The sequence below is a fragment of the Drechmeria coniospora genome, chromosome 03 (genome assembly GCF_001625195.1).
Source record: "Drechmeria coniospora strain ARSEF 6962 chromosome 03, whole genome shotgun sequence".
Lineage (NCBI taxonomy): Eukaryota > Fungi > Ascomycota > Sordariomycetes > Hypocreales > Ophiocordycipitaceae > Drechmeria > Drechmeria coniospora.
The window spans coordinates 201,953-228,269 of record NC_054391.1 but is presented as its reverse complement, the minus strand read 5'-3'; the positions used below and the strand labels follow the sequence as shown (position 1 = coordinate 228,269).

At 54.2% G+C, this 26,317-nt stretch overlaps 5 protein-coding genes and 1 pseudogene across 5 annotated transcripts; 2 read left to right on the top strand and 4 right to left on the bottom strand.

Annotated features, from left to right (window-relative positions):
* Nucleotides 1–723: 723 nt before the first annotated feature.
* On the bottom strand, nucleotides 724–1,977 carry DCS_05947 (uncharacterized protein; the record flags this gene model as incomplete). The annotated part of the gene is made up of 1 exon (XM_040803245.1): nucleotides 724–1,977. The coding sequence occupies one exon, from the start codon at nucleotides 1,975–1,977 to the stop codon at nucleotides 724–726; it is 1,254 nt and encodes a 417-aa protein (XP_040653349.1).
* Nucleotides 1,978–4,280: 2,303 nt separating this feature from the next.
* On the top strand, nucleotides 4,281–5,422 carry DCS_05946 (gibberellin 20-oxidase; the record flags this gene model as incomplete). Its single annotated transcript, XM_040803244.1, has 3 exons — nucleotides 4,281–4,534; nucleotides 4,591–4,657; nucleotides 4,712–5,422. 3 exons carry the CDS (start codon nucleotides 4,281–4,283, stop codon nucleotides 5,420–5,422), a joined length of 1,032 nt encoding a protein of 343 aa, XP_040653348.1.
* A 2,188-nt stretch (nucleotides 5,423–7,610) lies between these two features.
* Nucleotides 7,611–8,813, bottom strand: DCS_05945 (uncharacterized protein; the record flags this gene model as incomplete). Its single annotated transcript, XM_040803243.1, has 4 exons — nucleotides 7,611–7,665; nucleotides 7,721–8,196; nucleotides 8,261–8,289; nucleotides 8,339–8,813. The coding sequence occupies 4 exons, from the start codon at nucleotides 8,811–8,813 to the stop codon at nucleotides 7,611–7,613; spliced, it is 1,035 nt and encodes a 344-aa protein (XP_040653347.1).
* Nucleotides 8,814–9,197: 384 nt separating this feature from the next.
* Nucleotides 9,198–12,412, top strand: DCS_05944 (uncharacterized protein; the record flags this gene model as incomplete). Its single annotated transcript, XM_040803242.1, has 6 exons — nucleotides 9,198–9,628; nucleotides 9,680–9,895; nucleotides 9,956–10,122; nucleotides 10,175–10,956; nucleotides 11,022–11,132; nucleotides 11,972–12,412. The coding sequence occupies 6 exons, from the start codon at nucleotides 9,198–9,200 to the stop codon at nucleotides 12,410–12,412; spliced, it is 2,148 nt and encodes a 715-aa protein (XP_040653346.1).
* An 85-nt stretch (nucleotides 12,413–12,497) lies between these two features.
* On the bottom strand, nucleotides 12,498–17,381 carry DCS_05943 (gamma-glutamyltranspeptidase; the record flags this gene model as incomplete). The annotated part of the gene is made up of 12 exons (XM_040803241.1): nucleotides 12,498–13,778; nucleotides 13,851–14,203; nucleotides 14,279–14,297; nucleotides 14,376–14,771; nucleotides 14,916–15,171; nucleotides 15,358–15,575; nucleotides 15,641–15,812; nucleotides 15,895–16,106; nucleotides 16,169–16,612; nucleotides 16,701–16,987; nucleotides 17,057–17,114; nucleotides 17,175–17,381. 12 exons carry the CDS (start codon nucleotides 17,379–17,381, stop codon nucleotides 12,498–12,500), a joined length of 3,903 nt encoding a protein of 1,300 aa, XP_040653345.1.
* An 8,409-nt stretch (nucleotides 17,382–25,790) lies between these two features.
* Nucleotides 25,791–26,089, bottom strand: DCS_05942 (annotated as a pseudogene).
* Between the last annotated feature and the right edge of the window lie 228 nt (nucleotides 26,090–26,317).

The following is a 26,317-nucleotide window of genomic DNA, read 5'->3' as shown; positions in this document are numbered from 1 at the left end:
CACATGTACAGTACACAAGTGTGCTCCGTACTGTAGTTGTACGGTACATGTACATGTACTTGCTGACAGGCCTTCAAGCGGCTGCAAGGTACCAGGGAGTGCTAACCCGAGTGGGGTGGTCCGAGATCCGCATATGTCTTGGGTACTAGCGTCCGTGGTGTATTTTAGGCACACGAGCAGGTATATGTGCGCAAACTATACATGCAAGTACTCCTGCAGGGTAGTGCTTCTATTACACTTCATGTACACGGCAGATGCACCCTTTACGCCGTCCAGGTACACGTACATGAAGGCACTTGTACGGAGTCCTTTTTCAGCATGATGATGGTACTATGGAGTAGGTAAGAGTGCATGTACAGTACATGTACGGAGCACTCCCTGCTGTATCAATACAACTACTTACTTGGATGCACGCTGCAATAGTTTCTCCGTACTCCGTGCTCTGCATACGTATACTCTCACCACCACAAGTATCGTGGCCACGCGGTCGGCAGTCATTCAGTCAGTCATCAGCCAGCCAGTCATCGGTCAGTCAATCATCAGTCACTCAGTCATCAGTCGTCAGTCACCAGTCACCAGTCACCAGTCACCAGTCATCAGTCACCAGTCATCAGTCGGCAGAACTCGTCGATATTCATTTCAGCTCCGCTCTGAGCTGCTAATGGCACCCGTGGGAAGCATTTCTCGCCAGCATTTCCCCACCAGACGCTCTCAGCCGCGGCCTCATTTTCTCCACCGCAGCTGCTGTCCTCGCTCCCAGTGGTCCCGATCCCGGATATAACGAGGATTCGTCGCCTCGATCGAGCAGGGCAGGAATCTCGTGTGGTCAATGTCGTAGGTCACGCGGCCCCCGACGCCTCGCAGGGAGGCGACGATGGCGGCCTCGCACATGCTGTGGCACTTGGCTCCCCAGTGGCCGGCGATGGCTTCCCGAACCCACTGCTGCTCGAGCTGCTGCTTCAGCTCGAGCGTCTTCGTCTCGAGCGTCGCCATCTCGAGATGGCGGAGCGCGTCCATGATGATGGCCGCCGCCGGCGCCTCGCGAATCTCCAGCGCCTTGTCGTCGGTCGACAGCGGCTCGAGCCCGACGAACCGGCCGAGGCCAAACTTGCCCACCTCCCTGTTCAGCACCTCGATGGCCTCCATCAGAGGACCCGTCTTGCCGTCGACCGACACGAGGTTGCCGTCCTCGAAGCCGAGCGTGAGCTTCTGGCTCGCCTGATCGCCGCGCCGTCGGGTCCACTGGTAGGCCTCCTCGGGGATGCGGAAGCCCTCGGGGTCGCCGAGGGGCCCGTCCTCAAACTCCCGGCACCACAGGTTCTCGTCGCCGCTGAGCTTGCGCTCCGACATGACGCTCAGCCCCGCCGCCGACAGCTCCTCGGCCTTCCTCTCCCGAGAGACGACCGACTGCGGATACGGGCTTCCGAACCGGCCGCCGAAGCCCAGGCGCCGAATGCAGTTGTTCAGCCGCGGCAGGCTGTTCTGCGACAGGTTGGCCGTGTGGAGCAGCAGACCTGCCTTGACGCTCTTGGCGTAGTCCGTGACGAGCCGCGCGATGACCGGACGGGTGAGCGAGCTGCTGATGGGAAACATGCCCATGTACGTGGCGTGGGCGCGGATGGCGGGCATGACGCCCTCGTTCACGAACGCCTCGCGACCGTCGAGGAGTGCAAACTTGGCTCCAAAGTGGCCGGCGTGCTTGGCGAGGCCGTCCTCGTCCACCGGAGACCCGACGTCGACGGCGACGGCGTGGATGTCGGTGAAGCCGAGCTCCTGAAGCCGAAGCAGCAGGTACGTGCTGTCCAGTCCGCCGCTGAACATGGTGACGACGGGAACCTGCCGGTTTGCGAAGCTCGAAAGCTGCTCGAAGCTTTCGATCGGCCTGCTGTCTTGCGGCACGACGTCGTCGGCTTTGGAACCCTGCGCGCGTGAGCGTCGCGAACCTACTCGGCCCCTGGGCCCCTTTGCACGTACCATTGTGCCGTGTGATTGTACGACTGTGCAGGGACGAAACGAACGAGCGTCTTGGCTTGCCTGCGAGCACTTGGATGGCGTCGAGAGTTGAGAAATGGGCGGCTTATGGTGCGACTGGCAATGCTCTCTCGAAACTATCCGGATCCTGCTGGCGACGCAGACTATATACCACGTCGGCAAGTATCCCCCCTCGAAACGTAAACGGCCTCTGCTTACTCTGCAAAGGAAACGTCGTGCTCGCGATGGATCAATCACCTCTCGCGAACCCGTCTTGTTCATTCGTGATGCCAAAAGGCAAGGTAGCGCGCCTCGTGCTTCTACCGCGCCACCCGCGCAAGAGTCCGGCATAAGCGGCGCATCGAGTCCGCGCTCTGGCGAAAGATACGAATGAATGGCCCTCCCTGCACCGTCATGCCCGGCATCTACATCTACGCGCAGGCGTCCTTGCTGGTTGCTTTGGGGATCCATGCTAATAGGTGCTTGTTGCGTGGGCATCACCGCCGAGTCGGCACGGAAGCGCCTCCCTACCCCTGCCTATATTTGCCCACGATGGGGTAGGCATGCATTCGCACCAACCTTCGTTCCGCATGGGGCATCCTTTCCGTTGACGCCATCGTTTGGCTCCGTCAGAAAACCAGTCTTCGTGCCGTCCCGCATTCCACTTCCTCGATGGATCCTTGGCTGCCGGTGGGTCGACTTCGATGCGAGTCGTTCCGAGCATGCATGTTCCTGGTTGACACGATGAAACCTGGGTCTGGTGCCGGAACTGGCTCCGATTCAGTGGATGGTTGCCGAGCGCGGGCGAGAGGAACCCATGGCATCCGCACACGTCGTTGACCTGATGAGGCAACGCGAGGAAGATGACGCCTCTTTGCATCGAATGCGAAGCGAACCCGTCAACACTCACGCGCACACGAGGTACCGTACATGGTCTTGGGTCATCTCAGATGTGACAAGGACGAGCCGAGCCGGTCGAGCCCTGCTCAGTTCAGCCAACCTCGACGCCCACGTAAGCTGACCTGACACTCTCCATGCTGGTGCGATGCGAGCCTTTTCTGACCGGCATTCGGATTGTGACGTGCCTCTCATCGCCTGTCGGGGGGACTATGCCGAGTCTCCCTTTGCTCACACCGGAAGGAAGGACGAGGACTCTCTGCACACTCTGCCGCGGCGAGAAAAGTGCAAGCTCCTTTCGCATCCTGCCATTGTCGTGAGCGACATTGGCGTTTGTGGAGTTTCATACCGACGCAGCCAGGGGTTTGGCAACAAGGCATAACCGCCTCGGCGCGTACGGTTCGGCGACAGGATCGGGGCTTGGAGACGAATGTGGGAACACGACTTGAAACGCCGTGCTCTGCGCCGCTTTCGATGTTGCGGCGCCCCGGGCAATCAAAATTAACGCATCTTACGTCAACCGATGGCAGTCCTCTGTCAATATCCGATGCATCGTACGTCTCCTTGCGCGCTGCTGGTCGGACGATGACCTGGTTGCGGTCGTCGTGGGCCTTGATTTATACGGCAAATTTCAGCCATGCAGATGCAATTGCCGGTCATGTCCATCGATACGACGCCTGAGCCAACGAGCTCGCTCAGACTTTGCCGGCCTGAATGTGCAGAGCCAAGGTTGAACCGATTCATTGGCATGCTGCCGTCCTCGTTCGTCTACCCGGTCCGGCATCCAGGGGCAGCCCGGCATCCAATCGCCTACGCGTACGCAGGGCGTGATGGCTTACGCAGGACCGGATTGGTGAGGTTGAAAATGCATCTGGTAATGCTTACGTATGGAGTATTTGTCACAGGCAGATTGTACGATGAAATAATCCACGGACAAGGGTTTGGCATTGCCGTCCTGCCTCCCCTCTCGGCTCCCCAACCCTCGGCCTGCATGTGAGCCCGGGGCAGCCCGACGCGTCGTGTCACTCGCATCTGCGGGAGCCGCATCTGCGGAAGCGATGGCCCTCGGAGGGATGAACCAATGTGTCATCCTTTTCCCGCATGGCGCAATTTCTCCATCTCTGCGCGGATGGTCAGAAACGCTAGGTACCGTTTGAGCGCTTCGTGTTCTGGAGACGACACTGCACTCACCATGGCCGTGTTGAAGGCGCACCCGGCTCGGACGACAGCTTTCATGCTCATATCCAAACTTGGACGAATATTCAACATGGTGGCCTCTTTTTGGAGTATATAATATGCACCGAGGTCGCGACGGTTCGTCTTCCAGATCACATCGCAGCCATTTCAACCCAAGTTCGCTCGTCCGGCCTACGTTTCTCATCAAGCAACATTGCCGTCACCAGTCTCTCATCATGGCTGTTAGCGAACCAATGATCGTTTCAAAGTCGTTGCCGACCATCCACCTCGATCTCCTTCGATCGGAGAATGCCACCGAGAGCCGGAACCTGCTCGAAGCTTGTCGAGGCCATGGATTCTTCTATCTGGATTTGACGAGCGACCTAGAACTTTGCAATCTGTGGGGAGAGATGCTCAAGAACATGGAGAGTTACTTCAAACAGCCCCTTCAGGTCAAGATGCAAGACGCCCGTGGGAGTGATAACTTTGGGTGAGCATTCTGTCAAGCGTTACCCCGACCTCTGTTATCAGTTGCTCATTTTCCAGTTACGAGCCTATGGGCACGGAAGAGGGTCCCAACCCAAAGACGAGAGACGGTTACGAATCTCTCAAGGTCCGTTTAACTCGTTTGCAATGCCCCCAAACCCAACTAACCGATGCCACCTAGTTTTCCCGTCGAGAATTTCTCAAGGGGTCGTCCGACCTCACGACCTCGGTTCGCTCCCAGGAAGATTGCTTCTTCTCCTTCATCAAGCACTCTCACGACATTACCCTCATGATCCTCTCGCACCTCTCGTCGCAGCTTGGCCTCACGGGCGCCTCGCGCTTCGAGGCCCACCACGCGGACCCAGGCCCGTCACTCTCGACGCTCGGCCTCCTGCGCTACCCCAAGCATGAAAGGTTGGCCGACGGCACGACGGCGGCGCCCAAGAACGTCGGTCACAACAAGCACACCGACGTTGGCTCCCTCACCTTTCTGCTCGCCGCGCAGTGGGGCCTTCAGTTCCTCTCGCTGACGTCGAAGCGATGGGAGTTCATCGAGCCTCGCCCCGGGCACGCCATCATCAACGTCGGCGACAGCCTGCGGTTCCTGTCGGGCGGGGAGCTCGCCAGCGTCGTGCACCGCGTCGTGCCGCTGCAGAAGACGCAGGACGAGGATCGCTACAGCATTGCGTACTTTCTGCGCATGAACGACGGCGGAATCTTCCGCGACACGACGGGCAAGACCTGGACGGCGGATGAGTGGCACGACTTTAAGTTTGGTGTCTTCAAGAACCCCAGCGTGCTGGACGCCAACGGGAAATTTTTAACCGGCATGATGATTCAGGAGAGCGATAAGTTGATTGGGAGTGAAAGTCAGATCGCCCTTACGGTATGATGGGACATGAAAAGTTTGTTTGTATAGAAGGTCTTTCAAGGCAGCATCTTCACTGGTGCAGGATCCTAGCCTATCTCTGTTATATAATCAGCATGAAAGTGTATTTCGAGTCGTGTCACGAGGTCATTCATTCTTACTGTTCAAGCGAATTTCCGGTGATGCACTATGCCATCGGCTGCAGATCAGTATCCCAATGTGAGGTGTTTTCCACTTTGAGGTATACAATCGCAAATAGTTCAGTGTTTTGTATCGCTCCTCTCATCCTAATGTAGGGCCGTAGTATCCATTCTGCTGGCCATGTATGTGTGCTCCGAGATGACATGGCGGCATCGACACCTGCTTTCGCAGCTTTCATTTCCTTTGTCTCCAGCATGGCTGACATGGTGCAAGAAACAAAGCAGTCTGGCACTGCTGAGAGATGTCGGTAATTTACAACATCATTCGATGGATAATCAGCATTCGATGAATAATCGGAGATGGATCCAATGTGGAAAGGGGAACGTTGGAGTCGACCATGTCCCGCTCCGAGGACTACCAAGACGCGAGCCGAGGAGTTTTCCTGTGCCAGTCTCCCGATTCTGATGCCGTGGGTATATGCACCCCCATGGGGCGGTTGATGCAATGTAATACATTCTCGCGTACGGCAAATGTATAAATCTATAAGCTGCAACCGAAAGAAACTCGTTCCTGGTCGAGTTAGCGTCCTAGGTTTAAGGTTATTATGGCCGAGAGACGACGGGAGTGATCGTAGTAGCGTGCCGTGTGGGCCAGACTCGTTCCAAAATGGGATGTCGTATAAGAACTATGCTCGTGTCGACGTGCATGTACACCTACCTGTTGTAGTTGACGGACGTGAGTTACATTGCATGTAAGTTGCACGCAAGCATGTCATGTTTGACGTTTTGTCTTTATGCGAGGGTTGGTCGCGTCGTAAGGGATGAACTCGGCCATACCCCTAACCACCTCAGCCTCATACGTCGGCGATGCCGATGCCGACGCTCCATCTCCTGGACACGCTGGTGCGTACCAACCGAGTTATGAGTGCCGTCCAGATTCAGATAGACTGTACTTGAGAGGTTGACTGATCTATTTTCGACTTTCCTATCCAGCATCTCGGGACATTCCCGACTTCTCGCGTTGGTCCGTGAGAAGCACGTAATATTCACATCATGTATAGCATTAGAGGTGCCGCCCATTGGCACATGTATGCCATTTCCGGACGCGCAAAGGGTATATATTTAGACAGATATGCATGTTGCGAGTCCGGTCTCTTTGTCTGTCCTTTGGTATCCGATCCATGATGGTGAAGGGGTGGTGCTTCACGTGTATCGGTGAGCGAAACGACACTCAGCAGTTCAAGTAGGATCCTACCCCGTTTCGGCACGGGGCATTCCAGGGGTGTTCCTTAGGGTCGTGTTCATGAATGCAAGCAGTTGTACTTGCATGCTCACCATACAAAGCCAGGGGTGTGCCCTACAGCATCGCTCGCACTTTAGGCGACTCAACAGCAGCATCCTACTGTGCCTATGTTCCTCGACGCAAAGTCGTCAAGGTAAGATCAGATTGACGGAGCGGTCCCGAGATGACGGTTCCCACCGTACGCACACGCGAGTAAGCAAGCACACGCCGCCATATGGCCGAGACTCTGCGCAGAGAACTTTTGTTCCGAGCTCGTCAACTGATCCAGAATTGATTAGACTTGGGCATCTTTGCGCCCAAGCTTCGCCAGGAGTGGAGGAATCCCTCGCGGTGTCAACTGCAAACAACTATTACATGTGCAGAGTACAATTCGTTGGTCCAAAAAAAAACGCAAAAAAATCTCTCCATTGCGACATCGGACTGGAACGGACCTTGATGCCAGAAAGGGTAGTGGGGCTATCGTGCTCCATGCAAGATAGTAAGCAACAGGGGGGGATGATCATGAAAGGGCGGTCATTGCTAGGTGATGGCTTGCTTGCTGCTGAAAAACCGCGCAAAAGGCAGCGCAGCTTTGGTTGGTACACGATCCGTGGGTGACGCCGGCAGATGGGACAGTTCCCGTTGCCGCTCTCCATGCACACGCATGCATGATGGGTTGGCTACCAGACCAGCGAGCGTATCGACAACCCCAAGTAGCAATCCGGGCACACGTTCGACACGGCTGTCCCTGGAAGGCGCTGTTGGGAGCAGACAAACTTGAATGGCAGCGTCAGATCGGAGGACTGATATCAAGTCCGGTAACGGTCAGCTTGAACGCATCGTTTCTGATAGGCATGTCAGTAAACGGCACCAAAACTCCGGCAGCGAGCGTAAGCATACCTGGAATAGCTCCCGGCCACATCTAGGTCTAGTCGACCTCGCAGGCAATCATCAAAATTCACGCCAACCGTTAGCATGCCATCCTCATCCTCCCATGAGGGCCCTCCAAGGACTTCTCCTAGGGGAGACACGATGCACGAACCCCCGCTGGATACAAACTCGTCGCTTTCCGACTTTTCGCCGTAAATCCACGCCGGTTGGTTCTTCTTTTTGAAGCATTGATTCGCGCTCAAGACAAAGCACCTTCCCTCGCAGGCCACCGTTCTCATGAGCGCCGTCCAAGTGTCGCGCGCATCCGCCGTCGGTGCCAAGTAGAGGTTGACGTTCTGGCTATAGAGTGAATGCCGCAGGAGTGGCATGTAATTCTCCCAGCAGATGGCAGCGGCCAGCGTGATACGGACACCTTTGATGCTCGTCGTCACGGCGCGGAGCGACGATGGCTGTCCTTGGCCCCAGATCAAACGCTCGCTTCCTGTCTAAAGGGGCATGCTCAGCTTGTCATCGTCGGTTTGCAAGGATGATCCGACAAAGGAGACTCACCGGCATGACCTTTCTCCTTTTCCCAATCACTGGCATCGGGTCAGTTTTGCCGCGTGTCTGGGTATCGGGAAATCTCACCTCCCAGCGTGGGACAGACGTAAACGACGGAACAGTAAAGGGTGCCACCGGCTCGTTCGACCAATCCTGTGACAATAAAGATGCCAGTCTCTCGCGCCACCTGTTCAAGCTGCTCTCGCGTACCGTCGCCTCGTCGGCCTTTTTTCACGCCAATCTCTTCTTGCCCCTCGAGCTCCCTCATCACCCACTTCTCCCCCGCGCCCTCCGGGGTATCCCCCAGATCCACGGCGTCCTTGAAATAGCGCAGGAACTGCTCCCTACCCTCGGCAGTGCGCCCTCCGACGGCAGTGCCAAACGTCGTCCCGCGGGGATAGCCACCAAGGTAGGCTTCGGGGAAGAGAATGAGGTCCGGAGAGGGTTCCTCCTTGGCCGCTTTTCGGCATTGCTGGGATAGAGCCTCCAACGTTTCCTCTGTCGTGCGGAGAGTGTGCTTTTGGCACACAGCGAGGTAGATGGTCTGAGGTGTCGAGGCCATTTTTTTTTTGCTGGTCAGAAAATGCATGGGATGGTGCAAGGTTCATCTCGTCCAACGGACGGGGACCGTCGCGTGTTTATACCTTTATACTTTCTCGTCACCTATATCTCCGCACTCGGAGTTAGAATGTAGGCGCACGGCAAACTCCGGCTCCAAAACAACCTCTCTCGCACAAGGCCTTCCCAGACGCTCCAACATGCATACCAGGCCTTGCTTGGCTGGGACTCCTGGCGAAGCAAAGCTAGAAGACCCAAATAGGCACACGCGATGGGCTGTCATACGGTAAGTGTGCAAACTAGAATCATCACGGCGGCGTACCTTGCTCATTCTCGTTCCGAGGCCCCCATATCGGTCCGGATCGATGGACCCTGCGTAAGATCCACAATGAATGGCAGCGGCCAACACCGACCGAAGGGCGCATGGAGTCATCGCAAGGGCGAGTACGACCGAGGCCGGAGCTATAATATTACCATGGCTATTATTAATGCACTCTCACGTACATCCACGTACGAGTTATTACCGGACGGGCCCAACACATGCAGTGTTAGCGGGACCCCGACCGAACGTTCCGCGGATCGTCAGGGTGCTCACCGTTATTACAAAGGCGACCCCTACTTCTCCGGCTTTTCTTTCATCTCTTCATCTCCATTCGCATTGGGATTCGGAGCATCAGACGCGTTGATTCTGACTTGCGAATTATTTGTGACAACTCGGGTCCGTTGGGCAAGAATTGTCTTCACAGCACTTGACGCATTGTTCACCATCGAAAGGGGAAGCCATTTCCGATCCAGACGTCTTGCCGCTTGTGAGGGCAGGTATTTTGGGGTTTTCCGTGATTGAGTGATATAAATTAAATCCTAGGTCAGCTTTTGTGTCGTCATGTCCGACAAGAGCAGCGATGTGGAAGCATGTCCGGGGGCCGTGGGATCTTCCGGGGGCGAGACGAAGCAAGAGCAGAGGCAGAGTCGACTGGTGCGAACGAAGAGCGCTGCGAGTTGGAAGGATCCGGGGCCTCCCCCTGATGGCGGAGTCCGCGCGTGGACCCAAGTTCTGGTAGGGCATCTGATCATCATGAACACCTGGTAGGCCGCCATGCATTCCACGTCGGCAGACGTGCGGCGAGTAAGCTAAAGGCGGTTCAGGGGTAACATCAACTCGTTTGGCATCTATGAGACGTACTATGTCGACTTCCTCGGCCGCTCCCACGCGGATGTGTCGTGGATCGGAAGCGTCCAGGTCTTCCTCGTCTTCTTCATCGGCACGTTCTCAGGTCGCCTCACCGATGCCGGATACTTTCGTCCCGTCTTCCGTAAGTGCATGCGATCCGGTGCGAGGAAGGACAAGACGCTCATTCCCTGCAGTGTTCGGGACGACCTTGACGCTGCTCGGCATGTTCATGGCCTCGCTGTCGTCGCAGTACTGGCAGCTGTTTCTGGCGCAAGGCATCTGCGTCGGTCTCGGCGCAGGGTGCCTGTTCTGTCCAGCGCTGGCCATCGTATCGACGTACTTTTCCAAACGAAAAATGCTCGCCATTGGCATTTGCGCGTGCGGAAGCGCCACGGGTGGATTGGTCTATCCGGCAATGTTTCAACAGCTGATTCCCGTTCTTGGCTACGGATGGACGATGAGAGCGTTGGCGTTTACCACAATGGCCTGCCTGATCGTCTCCAACATCCTCGCGAGACCGAGACTGCCGCCTTACAGCACAGGGCCCATCGTCGACCTCGTGGCCTTTACGGAAGCGTCGTACGCCCTGTTTGCGATTGGCATCTTTCTCGTCTTTTGGGGCGTCTACTTTGCCTTTTACTATGTCAGCTCGTTCGGCGTCGACATCATCGGCATACCTCAGAACGAATCCTTTAATCTTTTCCTGGTCCTCAACGGCGTCGGAATCATTGGCCGCACGCTTCCGGCCTACCTAGCCGACCGCTACGCCGGCCCCATGAATATTCTCCTCATGGTCACCGTCGCCTCCATCATTTGCGCCTGGGCCATGATGGGCGTTACGACCCGGGGCGGGCTCTACGCGTGGACCGTGGTGTACGGCATCGTTGGCAATGCTCTTCAAGCCATGTTTCCGGCCACGCTGAGTAGCCTGACGACGGATTTGAAGAAGTCGGGCGTCAGAATGGGCATGATTTTTGTAAGTGCACCAACGATTCTGCGGAAGGGTGCGTGAGAATCGAGGCTGACGTAGCGTACCCATAGACGATTGTCAGCTTCTCCGTCCTCACCGGTCCTCCAATCGCCGGTCTGTTGATCACAAGGAACGATGGGCGCTACCTATATGCGCAAGCTTTCGCGGCGGCGTCGATGGTGGTAGGCTTCTTCTTAATCTGCGGAGCGAGACTTGCCGTGACTGGCAAAGTCTTGCTATACAAGATCTAGCGGCACATGACGAACTAGCTGGAAGAGTGTTGAGTTTCGGGCAATGACTTCAGCAGCGTCTAGACGAGCGTCACGGTCGAGTGATTCGAGGACTATAACACAAAATGCACGGATCAGCGAGGACACATTAGATTTGGGGGAGGGGAAACTTGGCTTCGACTTTAATTCCATGACGTAGACGACAGCAAAACCATATCCGAAAGGGTTCAAAGTTTATGAGACATGTTATATTAGTACGTTGCGACACACTGTGAAGCATAGTTTGGTTGCTCGTGCGCTTGAGGCCACAGCTAGCCATCTCGGCTGTGAGAAATGTCAATGCTAGCAAAGAAAACGAAAAGTAAATAATGAGAAAAACTGAACTCTTGAGTCTATCCCAATGAAGAGAGGCTCAAGAGGCCAACTTTCGAAGCTGTCGTGTGAGTGTGGGCATTTGTTGTGCTCGTCGGTCGGTACAGGGTAGGTCGCAGCTCTTGTGTGTTGATAATCAGCTGTGCTTGATTGGTCAGCGGTTGAAGCAGCAACAACTATACTCCGAATTGTACTCCGTTCTGTACTCCGTACAAGCACTGTAGCTGTACGGAGTACATGCAGGCAGGTACCTGAAGCATTTGGCTGCTTGTCGCAACTTTCCCTCGACGCCTTCATTCTCGCCTTCGCCATACCGCCAGCCAACTGTGCTCGGTCATGTTCTCCCGCACACTTACCTCGGTGCGCATTCGACGGAAAGATGGCCGCTGATGAACTGGACCTGCTGACGAACCACCTAGAACCTGTTGCGGCAGGCCGCTCGGCCTGTCTCGCGCTCCCCTCGGCAGCCTCTGGGCTTCCTTCAGCTGCGCCTGTTGTCGGATCAGACGCGCGGCGCCATCGACAAGGCCATCGCATCTGCACCCGTCGTCCTCTTCATGAAGGGCACGCCCGAGATGCCCCAATGCGGCTTCTCCCGTGGCGTCATCCAGATCCTTGGCCTGCAGGGCGTCAACCCGCACAAGTTTGCCGCCTTCAACGTCCTCGACGACGCCGAGCTCCGACAGGGCATCAAGGAATACTCGGATTGGCCCACGATACCCCAGCTTTACGTCGAAAACGAGTTCATCGGGGGTGCCGACATCGTCCAGAACTTGTTCAAGACCGGCGACCTCGGCAAGATGTTCGAGGACAAGGGACTTCTGGTGGAGGAGGCGGAGCAGCAGCAGCAACAGCCGTAGCTGCGGCACCGTGTGTTAAAACCATGTACATTCGAAACGAAACTTGATCTCGGCGAGTTGATTCGCGTGCCTACCGTTGGGGTGATTACGCCGGATACGCCGCTCCGTCGGCCCTCATGTCGCTGCCGGCCGACCAAACGACGGTTCCATCCACCGCGTCGAGCGTGCGCCGAACGATCTGCCCCCGACCGAACAGTCCTCTCTGCGCGCCCTTGGTCGAGACGACGTCGTGTCCGAGTTTTTCGAGACCGAGAATCGTGTCGGCCGGCATGCCATCCTCGACATGGACCGTCCACTCGACCTCGGCGTCGGGCATGCTGGGCATGCCGGCGACGATGCACACCCTCGGCGCGTCGAGCGCCTGCTGCGGATTGAGCCCGCCGATGAGCTGTCCTAGAAGGACCTGAACATGGCCCTGGGGCTGCATGAAGCCTCCCATGACGCCAAAAGTCGAGTGAAGCTCGCCGTCGCGCAGGTTGGTCACCATGCCGGGAATGATGGTGTGATACGGTCGCTTGCGTGGTTCGAGCCGATTCGGGTGGCGAGCGTCGAGCGAGAAGTTAGAACCGCGGTTCTGCAGGGTGAAGCCGCAGCCCCGAGGGATGATGGCGGTGCCGAAGCCGGCGTAGTTGGAGTTGATGAAGGATGCGGCGTTGCCGTGGCTGTCCGTCACGGTGAAGTAGACGGTGTCGCTGCTGCGAAGCGCCGGAGAGAGCTCGGCGGGAGGGTCGCCGTGGCGAAGCTGGACCGCCGCCTTGGCCGGATCGAAGAGCGTCGCGCGCTCGGCGAGGTAAGAGGCCGAGAGAAGACCGCTCGTCGGCACGACCGTGACGTTGGGATCGGCGACGAACCAATGGGCGTCGGTAAAGGCGAGTCGGAGAGCCTCGACGATGGCATGCACGTACGGCGTCGAGTTGAAGTCGGCGGCCTCGAAGACGGGAATCTTGCCCTGCTTCTCCATCTCCTGCATGATACCGAGCGCCATGAGGGCGACGACGCCCTGACCGTTGGGGGGGTGCTCCCACAGCTCAACGCCGTCGCCTCGGCCGAGCCCCTGGCCTTGGAACTTGAGCGATATCGGCTCGACCGGCTCGCTTCCGGTGGCGAGATGGTGCTCGAGATCGGCCAGCTCGAGGTGACCGCCGAGGTCGCGCACGACCCTGACGAGCTCCTCGGCGACGCGTCCCCTGTAGAAGCCAGGCTTTCCGTGCTCGGCGAGGCTGCGAAACGTCCGTGCCAGCGTCGGGTTCCTCATCACCTCGCCGGGCCTCGGCGCGCGCACGCCCGAGGGAGCGGCGGGATCCCGCTTGAGCATCTCGGCAAAGTTGGGCGAGGCATCGCGAAGCGTCTGCTCGGCCGCCATCCACTACGGTTTCGCGTCAGAATCCAACTTGGTCTCTCTCGCCGCTGCGAGGTGGGAGGGCCGTGGGTTTCCTACGTCGTGTGCCGTCACCTCGGAAACGGGAAACCCCTTCTCCCCGAGCTCGATGGCCGGGCCGAGCACCTGCTGCATGCTCACCCTGCCGCTTCCGAATCGCTCGACGGCATCGACCCACCCTGCGGCGGCGCCGGGGACGGTGACGGTGTGGACGCTGTGGGGGGGCATCTGCTTCCCAGCATCACTGGGGTCGAATCCGAGGTCGGCGCGGACTCTCTCGAGCGTGCACTCGGCCCCCGAGCGGCCGGAGCCGTTCAGGGCCTTGACACGCCTCTCGCTGGCATCCCAGAAGAGGAGGAACATGTCACCGCCGATGCCCGTCGAGCACGGTTCCGTCACGTTGAGGCCGGCCGCTGCGAGGGAGGGGGGTTTCGGCGTCAGCTTGAGCTTTGATGTCTCGGGCCGGATGGTGATTCGATACTACTTACCGACGGCAACGGCGGCATCCTGGAACGACAAAAGCACCATCGGTCAGCCAGCCTAACCCTTTGACGGACCCAAGCCGGGAGGCGAGCGTCCACTTACGGCTGCATTTCCACCCGCACGAAGCACCTCGAGGCCACATTTTGCCGCAAGCGGCTGCGAGCAGGCGACGATACCCTCGGTGCTGTGGACGACGCTGCGTCGTGAGGGGAACTTCCACATGTCCGGCGAGGATGGGGCGTCCCCATGGACGGCCATGTTCGATTCGTTCTTGAATGAAGCAGGAAACGCTGCTCTCTGTCTCGAGCCAGGATGATGCTTGGCTCTGGCAAGTCGTCCGAGAATTCTCACCACCTCGCCACCAGATGCAGTTGGAGTTGAAGGAGGGGGGAGGGGCTCCTCTGGCAACGTCACGTCACGTGAGGGATCAGGAGACTGTGGGAGCTTCAGGAGCTGCAGGAGCTGCAGGAGCTGCATGAGCTGCAGGAGCTGCTGGCGCTATTCCTGCCTGTCCAGGAGGCACGATTTGTACTTGAACGTGTACGCGCGTCCGTCCTGACCGCCAAGCGAGACGACAAGATGACAACTATCACGATGGGCTAATTGCCGTTGGCTGTCTGGTTGATATTCTACGTGCCGTACAATCCGGTCCTCCCATCCATCTGTCATGCTCATCTGCTCTGCGGCCGCGTTGAGGGCATGATTGTCAAGACGGCGACGACCAGCATCACATATGGCCTCTGCCTCATCCTCCTCCAGGAGCACCTCAACTATTTGCTCGTCGACTGCATTCCCAACCAGAACCATGGCCCGTTTGCAGACGGAGATGGAGGTCAACCGACGAGAACGGTGCGTGGCCGTCGAGAGGAGCCTTTGGCTTGGCATGCTGCGTCTTCTGCTGCGTCGCTGCGTCTAGGGTCGAGCAAGAAAGCGTCCGGGGGCAAGAAAGCGTCCGGAGGCCAGGAAAGCGTCCGGAGGCCAAGAAAGCGTCCGGGGGCAAGAAAGCTTCCAGGGGTATGGTCTCCGCTTCCCTCGGCCAGAGCAAAAGTTTGCATCCATTCAATCTCAGTACATGTAACGGTACGTGACCGCCTTGTCTCCCTGCTTCGACAGCTCTTCCGCCGTCAGGCCGTGGTGGGATCCTGCCTGCACGGCCTGGCGCCTTTTCTTGTTGATGACGCCGTATGCCACGACGAGACCGACGGCGGCGACGAGGCCGATGAAGATGAAGCCGAGTTCCAAGGCGTGCCCCAGAAAATATCGCGGGATGTCCTTTTGCCGATAGAAATTGGACGCCATGGCCTGCAACGACAAGTTAGCCGCCACGAGCCATGGTCGCGCGTTGAGCCTTTTTCTCGTCGACCTACGCCGCCAAGGTTTCCAACGCCAATCTGAATGGCCATGCCCGCGCCTCTCTTGTAGCTGCCTGACAGGTTGTTGCATAGCCAGGCGATGATGCCCGGAAACGCCGGGTAGATGGCGCAGGCGGCAAGAAAGACGCCGCCGTACACGACGCGAGGGCTCGTGGACGAAATGCACCTATCGACGGTCAGCTCATTCCTCCGGCTCGATGCCGCCGACGTGCGTTGCGTTGCGTCCTCGGACTCTTGACCAAACGTACATGGCGAAACCGGCCATCATGACGACCATGAGCCCGATGATGAACGGGCTGCGCTTCCCCACGCGGTCGGAGCAGTAGGCGAACAGGACGGCGAACAGGGCGGCCGTGATGTAGATGGGCACCGTCATGAGCTGCGCCGTGCTCGCCTTGTAGTGCAGACTCTTGATGATGCTCGGCAGGAAGAGGCTAACGCCATAGAGCGGGCAGACAACCTATCGACGGTATGCAATGAGCTCGGGCAGCGGCACGGCGTGGTCAGCATCGGCAGACGTACACCCCAGTACACGAATATGTTGACCCAAATCTGCCAGTCGCAAAAGGCTTGTCGGACATAGGTCCACCGAAACTCGTCCGCCTCGCCGACGCGGATGTTCGTGTCCTCGGCGCCGCTGTCGGCCTCGTCCCCCGTCGTCGTGCCGACCGTCTGGCCTTGGTACTTGAGACGATGGAGGACGAATTCCCGCTCCTCCTCGGTCAGAAACGGCGCGGTGTCGGGAAAGTCGTACATGAGAAACAAGGCGAAGAAGGCGACGAGGACGGTGGCGATGCCCTCGAGGATGAAGATCCACCGCCACCCCTCGAGGCCTCCGACGCCGTGCATCTTGCCGATGGCAAACGCGAGCAGGCCGCTAAAGGCGCCGGCGATGGAAGCGGCGGAGAAGAACAGCGCCTGGCGAAGCTGGATCTCATGCCGGCAATACCACATGGTCAGATAGTACTGCGTGGACGTCGCCAAGTTAGCCGTCGGCCGAGAGCTTCGCTTCACCTCTCCGGTTCCTCCCGGCTCACCGAGACGGACCACGTACCGCGACGCCGGGGAACAGGCCAGCCTCGGTCACGCCGAGGAACAGACGGGCGACGAGGAGTCCGCGGTAGCTTCGGACGATGCCCATGAGGGTCATGACGAGACCCCACGAGACCATGATCAGGGGTAGCCAGCGACTGGGCCGAAGCCTCCTCAGCAGCAGGTTGCTCGGCACCTCGAACGCCGCATAGGTGAAGAAGAAGACGGTCAAGCACCAGTTGTACTGGTCGGATGTCATGTTCAAGTCCTCCTGGAGTCCCTCAATCTTGGCGTTGCCAATGTTGCCGCCTGCCGGGCATGAGCACCTCTCCGGTGGTCAAAGGGGGGAAGGGGCCCCGGTGGGGATTGGCAACGTACGATCGAGAAACGAGAGAAGATACAGCAATGCCAGCGTGGGTATCAAACGGACGTCCATCTATTCCAGCGTCAGTCTCGACATTTCAAGCACCCGTCGTCGTCGGGGTCCCATCCATACCTTGCGCAGAACCCTCTTCTCCAGCGCCTTTGCCCTCTCACCATCGGGAACGACTGCGCGACGGGGATTGGCATGGACGCGAGAGACGCTCACGGCCGCTGCGCCGACACCTTTCTCTTCCAAGACGTCGGTTGGAGTCGCACCACGACATGACCGTGCATCGACCGGCTGGCCGGCGTCGGAGCAGCTGCGTTCCGTTCGGTGCATCTTGGAAAGGAGCAAGGCGGTGTTCAACGTCCACCGAGGATGCACTTTTTCGGACCGTCCTCTCCTGGCCGCCTTGTCGAGTATCCAGATCGCCTGGGCTCTACGCCGTACTCGAGACGGGATAAAAAGTTTGTCTTCTTGTGTTCACCTTGCCGTCCCGGTACGCCCAGCCGATAATACCAGTCGATGGGGGGCACGCGCCCGAACGGTGGAGAAAATGAAACATGGAGGTACACTATCTCGGTGATGTTCCAAATCCAGGACAAGCATCCGTACGCAGCAATGTTGTTGTACCGCTACCCATGTACAGGCGTACGAGAACGTTTCATCACAGCGCTACCACCTCGGATACTTTCATGACATCCTTTGCTGCAGATGTTTCGATCCGGCGCGTGCCGACTCGGCCGACCCGTTCGTCCCACTTCCCCGCACTGAAGTGTCCAGCTGTTGGCCAGGAGAGCCATTGGGATTGTGAATACGAAGTCCCCCTTCCGGGTCTTGCGTGTACTTGCATGGACGAGCTTCCGCCAATGGACATTGCCAACATGGGAAGAGGCGGGTGCCATAGGAGCACGCCCCTAACAGTGGTTGGGTGGCACCATTCGCCGCACCGCAAATCTTTATAACGGACTGAAAGGCCTTTTGGTATTGCTGGAACAATATACTATTCCTTACTATTTATCTTTTCCGGCAATAATGTTTGGAAAGGTTGATCCATTCGGACATGTTGACAACTTCAGTGACGAGTGAGCGAACACAGCCATGCACTTGAGTGACAAACCTCGGCGAAGAGAAGTTGAAAAAAAGGCAAACATGTGCTCGTGACATGGCCAGAGTGTGCGTTGATATTACTAATGAGAAATATCAGCAGCACATCCAGGTATGTGCCCACTGGCTGGTCGCCCAATAGTCCACCGCAAAAGGAATACACGGCTCGGTGAGTTACAACGGCTCCAGTCACAGCAGCAGCCTCGTCAGTAACGGCGGCCCGGCTAGTTGTGATAACCTAGATGTGGACAGTTGCGCTCCCAACAAAGCATGTTCACAATGCAGCAGAACATAGCATACGCTGAAGAAAGGGCAAAATTTGAACGGAACTAAACACAGGCCTAGCAAGGGGATAAGCGACAACGTTCCTTGTAGGGCAAGGGTAGTAAATGCAAGGCTGTGCCAGCAGTTACAGCAGCCTCTGAGGATGAAGAAGCGGCCCTGGCAGCCACGCGAATATCTTCTTCTACTTTGTCGAGGCCCGCGAACCAGCCGATGGCTTGACCATTTGGCTCAACGGCGGGCCGGGTACGAGCTCCATGTTCGGATTCTTTGCCGGCACTGGACCTTGTGAGATCGTGGAAAGGGGGCAGAACGAGTACGAGACAGTTGCTCAGAAGTAGGGCTGGGACCGCACGTCCAACATGCTCTTTATTGACCAAGTCAGTATTCCGCGCTATTCCATAAAGTCGGCCGTATCCTCACACGATACATGATAGCCCAATCAAGTCGGGTTCTCGTATGACATACCCACCGACGGTACCATGTCTATAGTAGCTTCATTACTTGTCCCCCCGATCAACAACCCCGACTCGACACCATTATGGGGTTTACTGAACGGGACATTCAGTACTAATAAATCCCAAAATACGGCCAACACCACTGCATCCGCCGCCTTGACAGTTTGGTATGTTTTGCAGGGCTTCCTATCTGCAATGCCCCAATACAACCCTCGTTCGAATGCATCCGTAGCCGTTAGTCTCTTTACCTCAAGCTATAGCGGTAGATATAGACCAATATTTGCAGAAACTTAACAGAAACAAAACGAAAGGCGGTTAGCTAGCGCCCTTGACTAAGGTTCAACCGTTGAGGTGCACCATACAGTACTAGGAATCCTAAATTGGTGTATCGATCTGGAGATTGAAATACCTCAGTATATCCGCTTTGCTAATAACAACACTTGTAGTAACAAGACCTTTTCAGACAAGGAGGCCCAGTCTTATCTAGAGAATTTTACAGCTATTGGTAGGTGCAAGGACCTACTAACTCAATGTAGGGCCGACCTTGCGCTGTACGATCAAGAACGCACCAGCAACAATATAAGATTCATTGATATATGCACTTAGGTGTAACACATATGGGGAGGTGTGCCCATATGGACAATAGACCAGTTAACCGTTAGACCAGATGGCCAAACTGTCAAAAGATCCGCCAGTATACGCACTTAGTGCGGGTACTGCACCTCACATTCGCTTATAAGGCCAACACGCCTATAGCGCACCTTACACGCCCGATACAGGACATAAGACGGAGGAAGACAATGGACCTACTTAGGAGCGTACATAAACTAGAAGCCCTAGCCGATAAGTAGTTTTCCCTTCTTCAAGTCTTTTAATAAATATTATTGAGATTCCTAGAGCAGCTGCCTAGTGACTCCGCAACACAATCAAACCATTATACGATCAAACGGGCCATCAAACTATAGTCCGACTGCACAGCCACAATCTGGACCTACAAGGTACTACTCTGTAGGCATAAATAGCCGTACTTCCCTTGCATTTTAGTTAGAAGAACAATCGCATTCGTTTGTATAATTTGGCACCCCCCAAGTTTGCACTCTTACCCAGTTACTTGCTGTTACTAATAGTATAATTGATTCCCTGGTCCGTGCAATATACTTCTAATACCCTTACTTCTTGCGCACACAAATTGCAAGAGTAGTTGCTACTAGTAGTAGCAACAATAGGACAGTATCCGATTTGGGTAGTCTTACTAGTATAAATACCAGTATTTAAACAAACACATCTAATCTTTCTCGCAATTTGGGTCCGCAAGAGGAGGGGGTAGTAGAAGTGTATCGCACGAACCAGAGAATCAATCACGCTGTTAGTAACAGCAAAAGGGGTGCCAGTTAGTAACTGGGCAAGAGTGCACACTTGGTAGTACCAAATTATACAAACGAATGCGATTATTCTTCTAACTAAAGTGCAGGGGAAGTGCGGCTATTTATGTCTATAGAGTAGTACCTTGTAGGTCCAGATTGTAGCCGTTTCCGCCGCACAACGACTGGATCGCCGTTTCCGTCGTGCCATGGATTGATCGCTGTTTCCGTCATCCAATGGGTTGATTGCTGTTTTCGTCATACAATGATTGGATAGCTGTTTCCGTTACATAATGGTTGGATAGCTGTTTCCGTTACACATTGATTGAATAGCCCATAGTAGAATTATAGGCTGGTAATAGCTAGTAACAATTGGGAGAGCGGTAATTGTTGTTCCGATTAATTGGCTCCAGTAGTCGACTGGCTACTACGTGTACAAGTCGTATTGTAGTAGTGGGTTGGTCGGTAGTAGTACTGCCGCCGGTCGCTCCGTGTCGTAGTTCGGAGAAATAGTATGTTGTATACTATCAGTCAACTCTTTATACTTACTTATACTCGCAGTATAGTATAGTATATTTGCTAGTAGTAGTACTCCTAGCAGTTACTACTAGTAGCAGCAACAAACAATAGGATAGTATCCCATTTGGGTAGTCTTATTAGTATAAATACCAGTATTTTAACAATCTTATGTTTGTATCAAGTAATAATTGGGATGGTCTACGGAAGATGCGGTCATACTTTGTCCCGTTTGATTCTCGTGCGGTGGTGATCGAAACGCCAGACCGCCATCTCATGAACAAACACGCAGAGCTGGTGAATCAAGGAATTACCTAACCCTAACCCTAACTTTCTGTTGCAGTTGCCGTTTCAGGCACAAGTAACCCTAGGGTATGCATCCTGGGCCAGCAAGAAACCGGGATAAATCGGTAATATGAACGCTCGGATTGCTCTGGGCTACCAAATAAATGTCAAGCACAGATGGCCCAGCATTAGACCACACTATTCTTATAGGATAATAGTAATCTGCTACTAGTGAAACATTGGCGCAAACAAAAGGAGCCCCAACTGGGCCATGTTGTGGGGCCCATTGATTATGGACCAAAGGAGAAGAGCTAGGGTTTGGATTATTAGGATTACCACAAGGAAACGCTCCCGGCCCAAAGAAAAAATCTCCATTATCATCCACGGAAACGCAAATTTGATACTGATCAGTAGTGGGACCGACTAGATAACCAATTTCAACAAGAATGAAACTACCCTGGATCGTAAGTGGACCGGCGGGCCTAGTATACGGCGGTATATTGATGAGGCAGTTGAGTGAGGCGAGTGGACAATTTACATAAGAAAAGCTCGTTTCGTTAGTAATTCCCTGTTGTAGAGGATTAGCTCCGATGTATGTATTTGGAGTATATGGATATATATTTGTTAGAGCATGGTCATATTCGCGAATGCTTAGCCCGTGTCTTGGACATGTGCTCTGAGAGATCTCGGGACATGAGCCGCTTGGACTAGGTGTCTGTACTATTAAAGTAACAGTACCGGTTTGGCCGCTGGTGGTTGAAGGCAGGATTGTCGTTGTCGAAGCACCAGTCCAGAAACTTGTCGTGGATATGGTTACCAGGGTGCCTGGACTAGGTGTCTGTACTATTAAAGTAACAGTACCAGTTTGGCCGCTGGTGGTTGAAGGCAGGATTGTCGTTGTTGAAGCACCAGTCCAGAAATGTGTCGTGGATATGGTTACCAGGGTGCCTGGACTAGGTGTCTGTACTATTAAAGTAACAGTACCAGTTTGGCCGCTGGTGGTTGAAGGCAGGATTGTCGTTGTAGAAGCACCAGTCCAGAAATGTGTCGTGGATATGGTTACCAGGGTGCCTGGACTAGGTGTCTGTACTATTAAAGTAACAGTACCAGTTTGGCCGCTGGTGGTTGAAGGCAGGATTGTCGTTGTAGAAGCACCAGTCCAGAAACTTGTCGTGGATATGGTTACCAGGGTGCCTGGACTAGGTGTCTGTACTATTAAAGTAACAGTACCAGTTTGGCCGCTGGTGGTTGAAGGCAGGATTGTCGTTGTCGAAGCACCAGTCCAGAAACTTGTCGTGGATATGGTTACCAGGGTGCCTGGACTAGGTGTCTGTACTATTAAAGTAACAGTACCAGTTTGGCCGCTGGTGGTTGAAGGCAGGATTGTCGTTGTCGAAGCACCAGTCCAGAAACTTGTCGTGGATATGGTTACCAGGGTGCCCGGACTAGGTGTCTGTACTATTAAAGTAACAGTACCAGTTTGGCCGCTGGTGGTTGAAGGCAGGATTGTCGTTGTCGAAGCACCAGTCCAGAAACTTGTCGTGGATATGGTTACCAGGGTGCCTGGACTAGGTGTCTGTACTATTAAAGTAACAGTACCAGTTTGGCCGCTGGTGGTTGAAGGCAGGATTGTCGTTGTCGAAGTACCAGTCCATAAACTTGTCGTGGATATGGTTACCAGGGTGCCTGGACTAGGTGTCTGTACTATTAAAGTAACAGTACCAGTTTGGCCGCTGGTGGTTGAAGGCAGGATTGTCGTTGTAGAAGCACCAGTCCAGAAACGTGTCGTGGATATGGTTACCAGTGTGCCAGGCGATGTAGTACTAGGTACAGGAGTTGAACTTAAAGCAAGCCCGTCGCATGATAAAGGATAAAAGTTATCCATGTTTGTTTCCGGCTCAGTTTGACCTTCAACGGTCACAGAAAGTCGCATTTGAGATGGTCCATGCCCCCCCCCCCACACAATTCTTATCGGATAAAACTGACCAATAAACAGTGGTACTGATACACAACCCTCGGGAACCGGAAACTTGTTCTCTACCACGACAAGGCTCGAGGGTGAGGCCAGTTTCGTGTCGCAGGAGAAAGCAACTTCATTGTCAACAAACAGACTAGCCATATCATCTCCCACAATACAGAAGGTAAAATTTCCAGTAAATAGAGCACGATAATACCCTGTGTATACCATTGTGAAATTGTTACCATCTACAGTAATTCCATGGATGTCCCTGGTATAACCAACATAATAGTTCAGTTGTGTCGGGGTATCTTGACTTGGGACAGAAATCAAAGGATATCCTTGGTACACAGGGTCGAAAAATGGGACAGTTAGATTATGAGCAAAACCAGAGGCCAATGGAGTAAGGCCATCGATAATGTAATAATTGACTGGAACTTCAATCGGACGAAAATTAGTGCTATCGTATAGTTGTTCATAATAATCGACATTGACACTCCCCGATCTTGAGTAACATGAAGGTATTGGGGCGCAAGACGCGCTAGTTTGGACAATTGTAGTCGTACAAGGATGAGTACAGTTCAACGGGGGCAAAATGGTACTTATACCAGGAGCAAGTCCAGTAGTACTTAAAGTAATAGCAACATCCGGAGGAACAGTAACAACGATCACTGATGTTACGCAGGGGTGAATGCAGTTAGACAACGGGGTGATGGTCGAGATAGTAGATACCTGACCAGGAACTGTCGTTGTAATAGCAACATCACGAGGTACAGATATAACAAATACACTTGTTGTACAAGGGTGGATGCAGCCCGACGACGGAAGAAGGGTTGATGTAGTAGATAATTGGCCGACAATGGTTGTTGTTACAATCATATCACGAGGTACTGAGATAACAATTATGGTCGTTGTACAAGGATGAAGGCAATTGGATAATGGTGTAATTGTTGATGTAGTAGACAATTCCCCCGCAATTGTTGTAGTTATGGCAACATCAGAAGGAACTGTTACAACCACAATGGTGGTCGTACAAGGAATGACACATCCTGATAACGGTAAAAGGGTAGATGTGATTGGAACCTGTCCGGAGGTTGTTCTTGTTGTAATACTATTAGGGGGCGGAGGCGTTGTAACAATAATAGACGTAATGCAATTGGTCGTGCATCCAGGACTCGGCAAAATGGTTGATGTACCGGCCGTTGGACCCGGCGTAGTTGTTGTAGTCGCTCTATGAGTTGCAGTTGCTGTAATAATTACTGTCTTTACGCAGTTGGTTGTGCATTCAGGGGGTGGTAGAATTGTTGACGTGCCTTCTAACGGGCCTACCGTTGTTGTCGTTATTGCACCCTCAGTTATAGTAACTATTATGCTCGTTACGCAGTTCGTTGTACATCCAGGGGGCGGCGGAATGGTTAATGAACCGGCGGTCGGACCTACGGTTGTTGTTGTCGTGGCGCTCAACGTAGGAGGTATCGTTACAATAATAGACGTTACACAGTTTGTCGTACAACTAGGGGGCGGCAGTATCGTCGATGTACCAGCTTTTGGACCTAATGTTGTTAATATTGTTGCGCTTAAGTCGGGAGGTGTTGTAATAATAATAGACGTTATGCAGTTCATAATGCATCCAGGGGGTGGTAGGATTGTCGAGGTACCGGCAGTTGGCCCTACTGTTGTTGATGTTGTTGCAGTTAATGTAGGAGGCGTTGTAACAATAATAGACGTAACGCAGTTGGTCGTGCATCCAGGACTCGGCAAAATGGTTAATGTACCGGCCGTTGGACCCAGCGTAGTTGTTGTAATCGCTTTATAAACTGCAGTTGCAGTAATAATTACTGTCTTTACGCAGTTGGTTGTGCATCCAGGGTTAGGTAGTATTGTCGATGTGCCTTCTATTGGGCCTACCGTTGTTATCGTTACTGCACCCCCAGTTATAGTAACTATTATGCTCGTTACGCAGTTCGTTGTACATCCAGGGGGTGGTAGTATTGTCGACGTGCCTTCTAACGGGCCTACCGTTGTTGTCGTTACTGCACCCTTAGTTATGGTAACTATTATGCTCGTTATGCAGTTCGTTGTACATCCAGGGGGCGGCGGAATGGTTAATGAACCGGCGGTCGGACCTACGGTTGTTGTTGTCGTGGCGCTCAACGTAGGAGGTGTCGTTACAATAATAGACGTTACACAGTTTGTCGTACAACTAGGGGGCGGCAGTATCGTCGATGTACCAGCTGTTGGACCTAATGTTGTTAATATTGTTGCGCTTAAGGCGGGAGGTGTTGTAATAATAATAGACGTTATGCAGTTCGTAATGCATCCAGGGGGTGGTAGGATTGTCGAGGTACCGGCAGTTGGCCCTACTGTTATTGATGTTGTTGCACTTAATGTAGGAGGCGTTGTAACAATAATAGACGTAACACAGTTGGTCGTGCATCCAGGACTCGGCAAGATGGTTGATGTACCGGCCGTTGGACCTAGCGTAGTTGTTGTAATCGCTCTATAAGTTGCAGTTGCAGTAATAATTACTGTCTTTATGCAGTTGGTTGTGCATCCAGGGGGTGGTAGTATTGTGGACGTGCCTTCTATCGTGCCTATCGTTGTTATTGTTACTGCACCCCCAGTTATAGTAACTATTATCCTTGTTACGCAGTTCGTTGTACATCCAGGGGGCGGCGGAATGGTTAATGAACCGGCGGTCGGACCTACGGTTGTTGTTGTCGTGGCGCTCAACGTAGGAGGTGTCGTTACAATAATAGACGTTACACAGTTTGTCGTACAACTAGGGGGCGGCAGTATCGTCGATGTACCAGCTGTTGGACCTAATGTTGTTAATATTGTTGCGCTTAAGGCGGGAGGTGTTGTAATAATAATGGACGTTACGCAGTTCGTAATGCATCCAGGGGGTGGTAGGATTGTCGAGGTACCGGCAGTTGGCCCTACTGTTATTGATGTTGTTGCACTTAATGTAGGAGGCGTTGTAACAATAATAGACGTAACGCAGTTGGTCGTGCATCCAGGACTCGGCAAGATAGTTGATGTACCGGCCGTTGAACCTAGCGTAGTTATTGTAGTCGCTCTCTGAGTTACAGTTGCAGTAATAATTACTGTTGTTATGCAGTTGGCTATGCATCCAGGGGGTGGTAGTATTGTCGACGTGCCTTCTATTGTACCTACCGTTGTTGTCGTTACTGCACCCCCAGTTATAGTAACTATTATGCTCGTTATGCAGTTCGTTGTGCATTCAGGGGGCGGCAGAATGGTTAATGAACCGGCGGTTGGACCTATGGTTGTTGTTGTCGTGGCGCT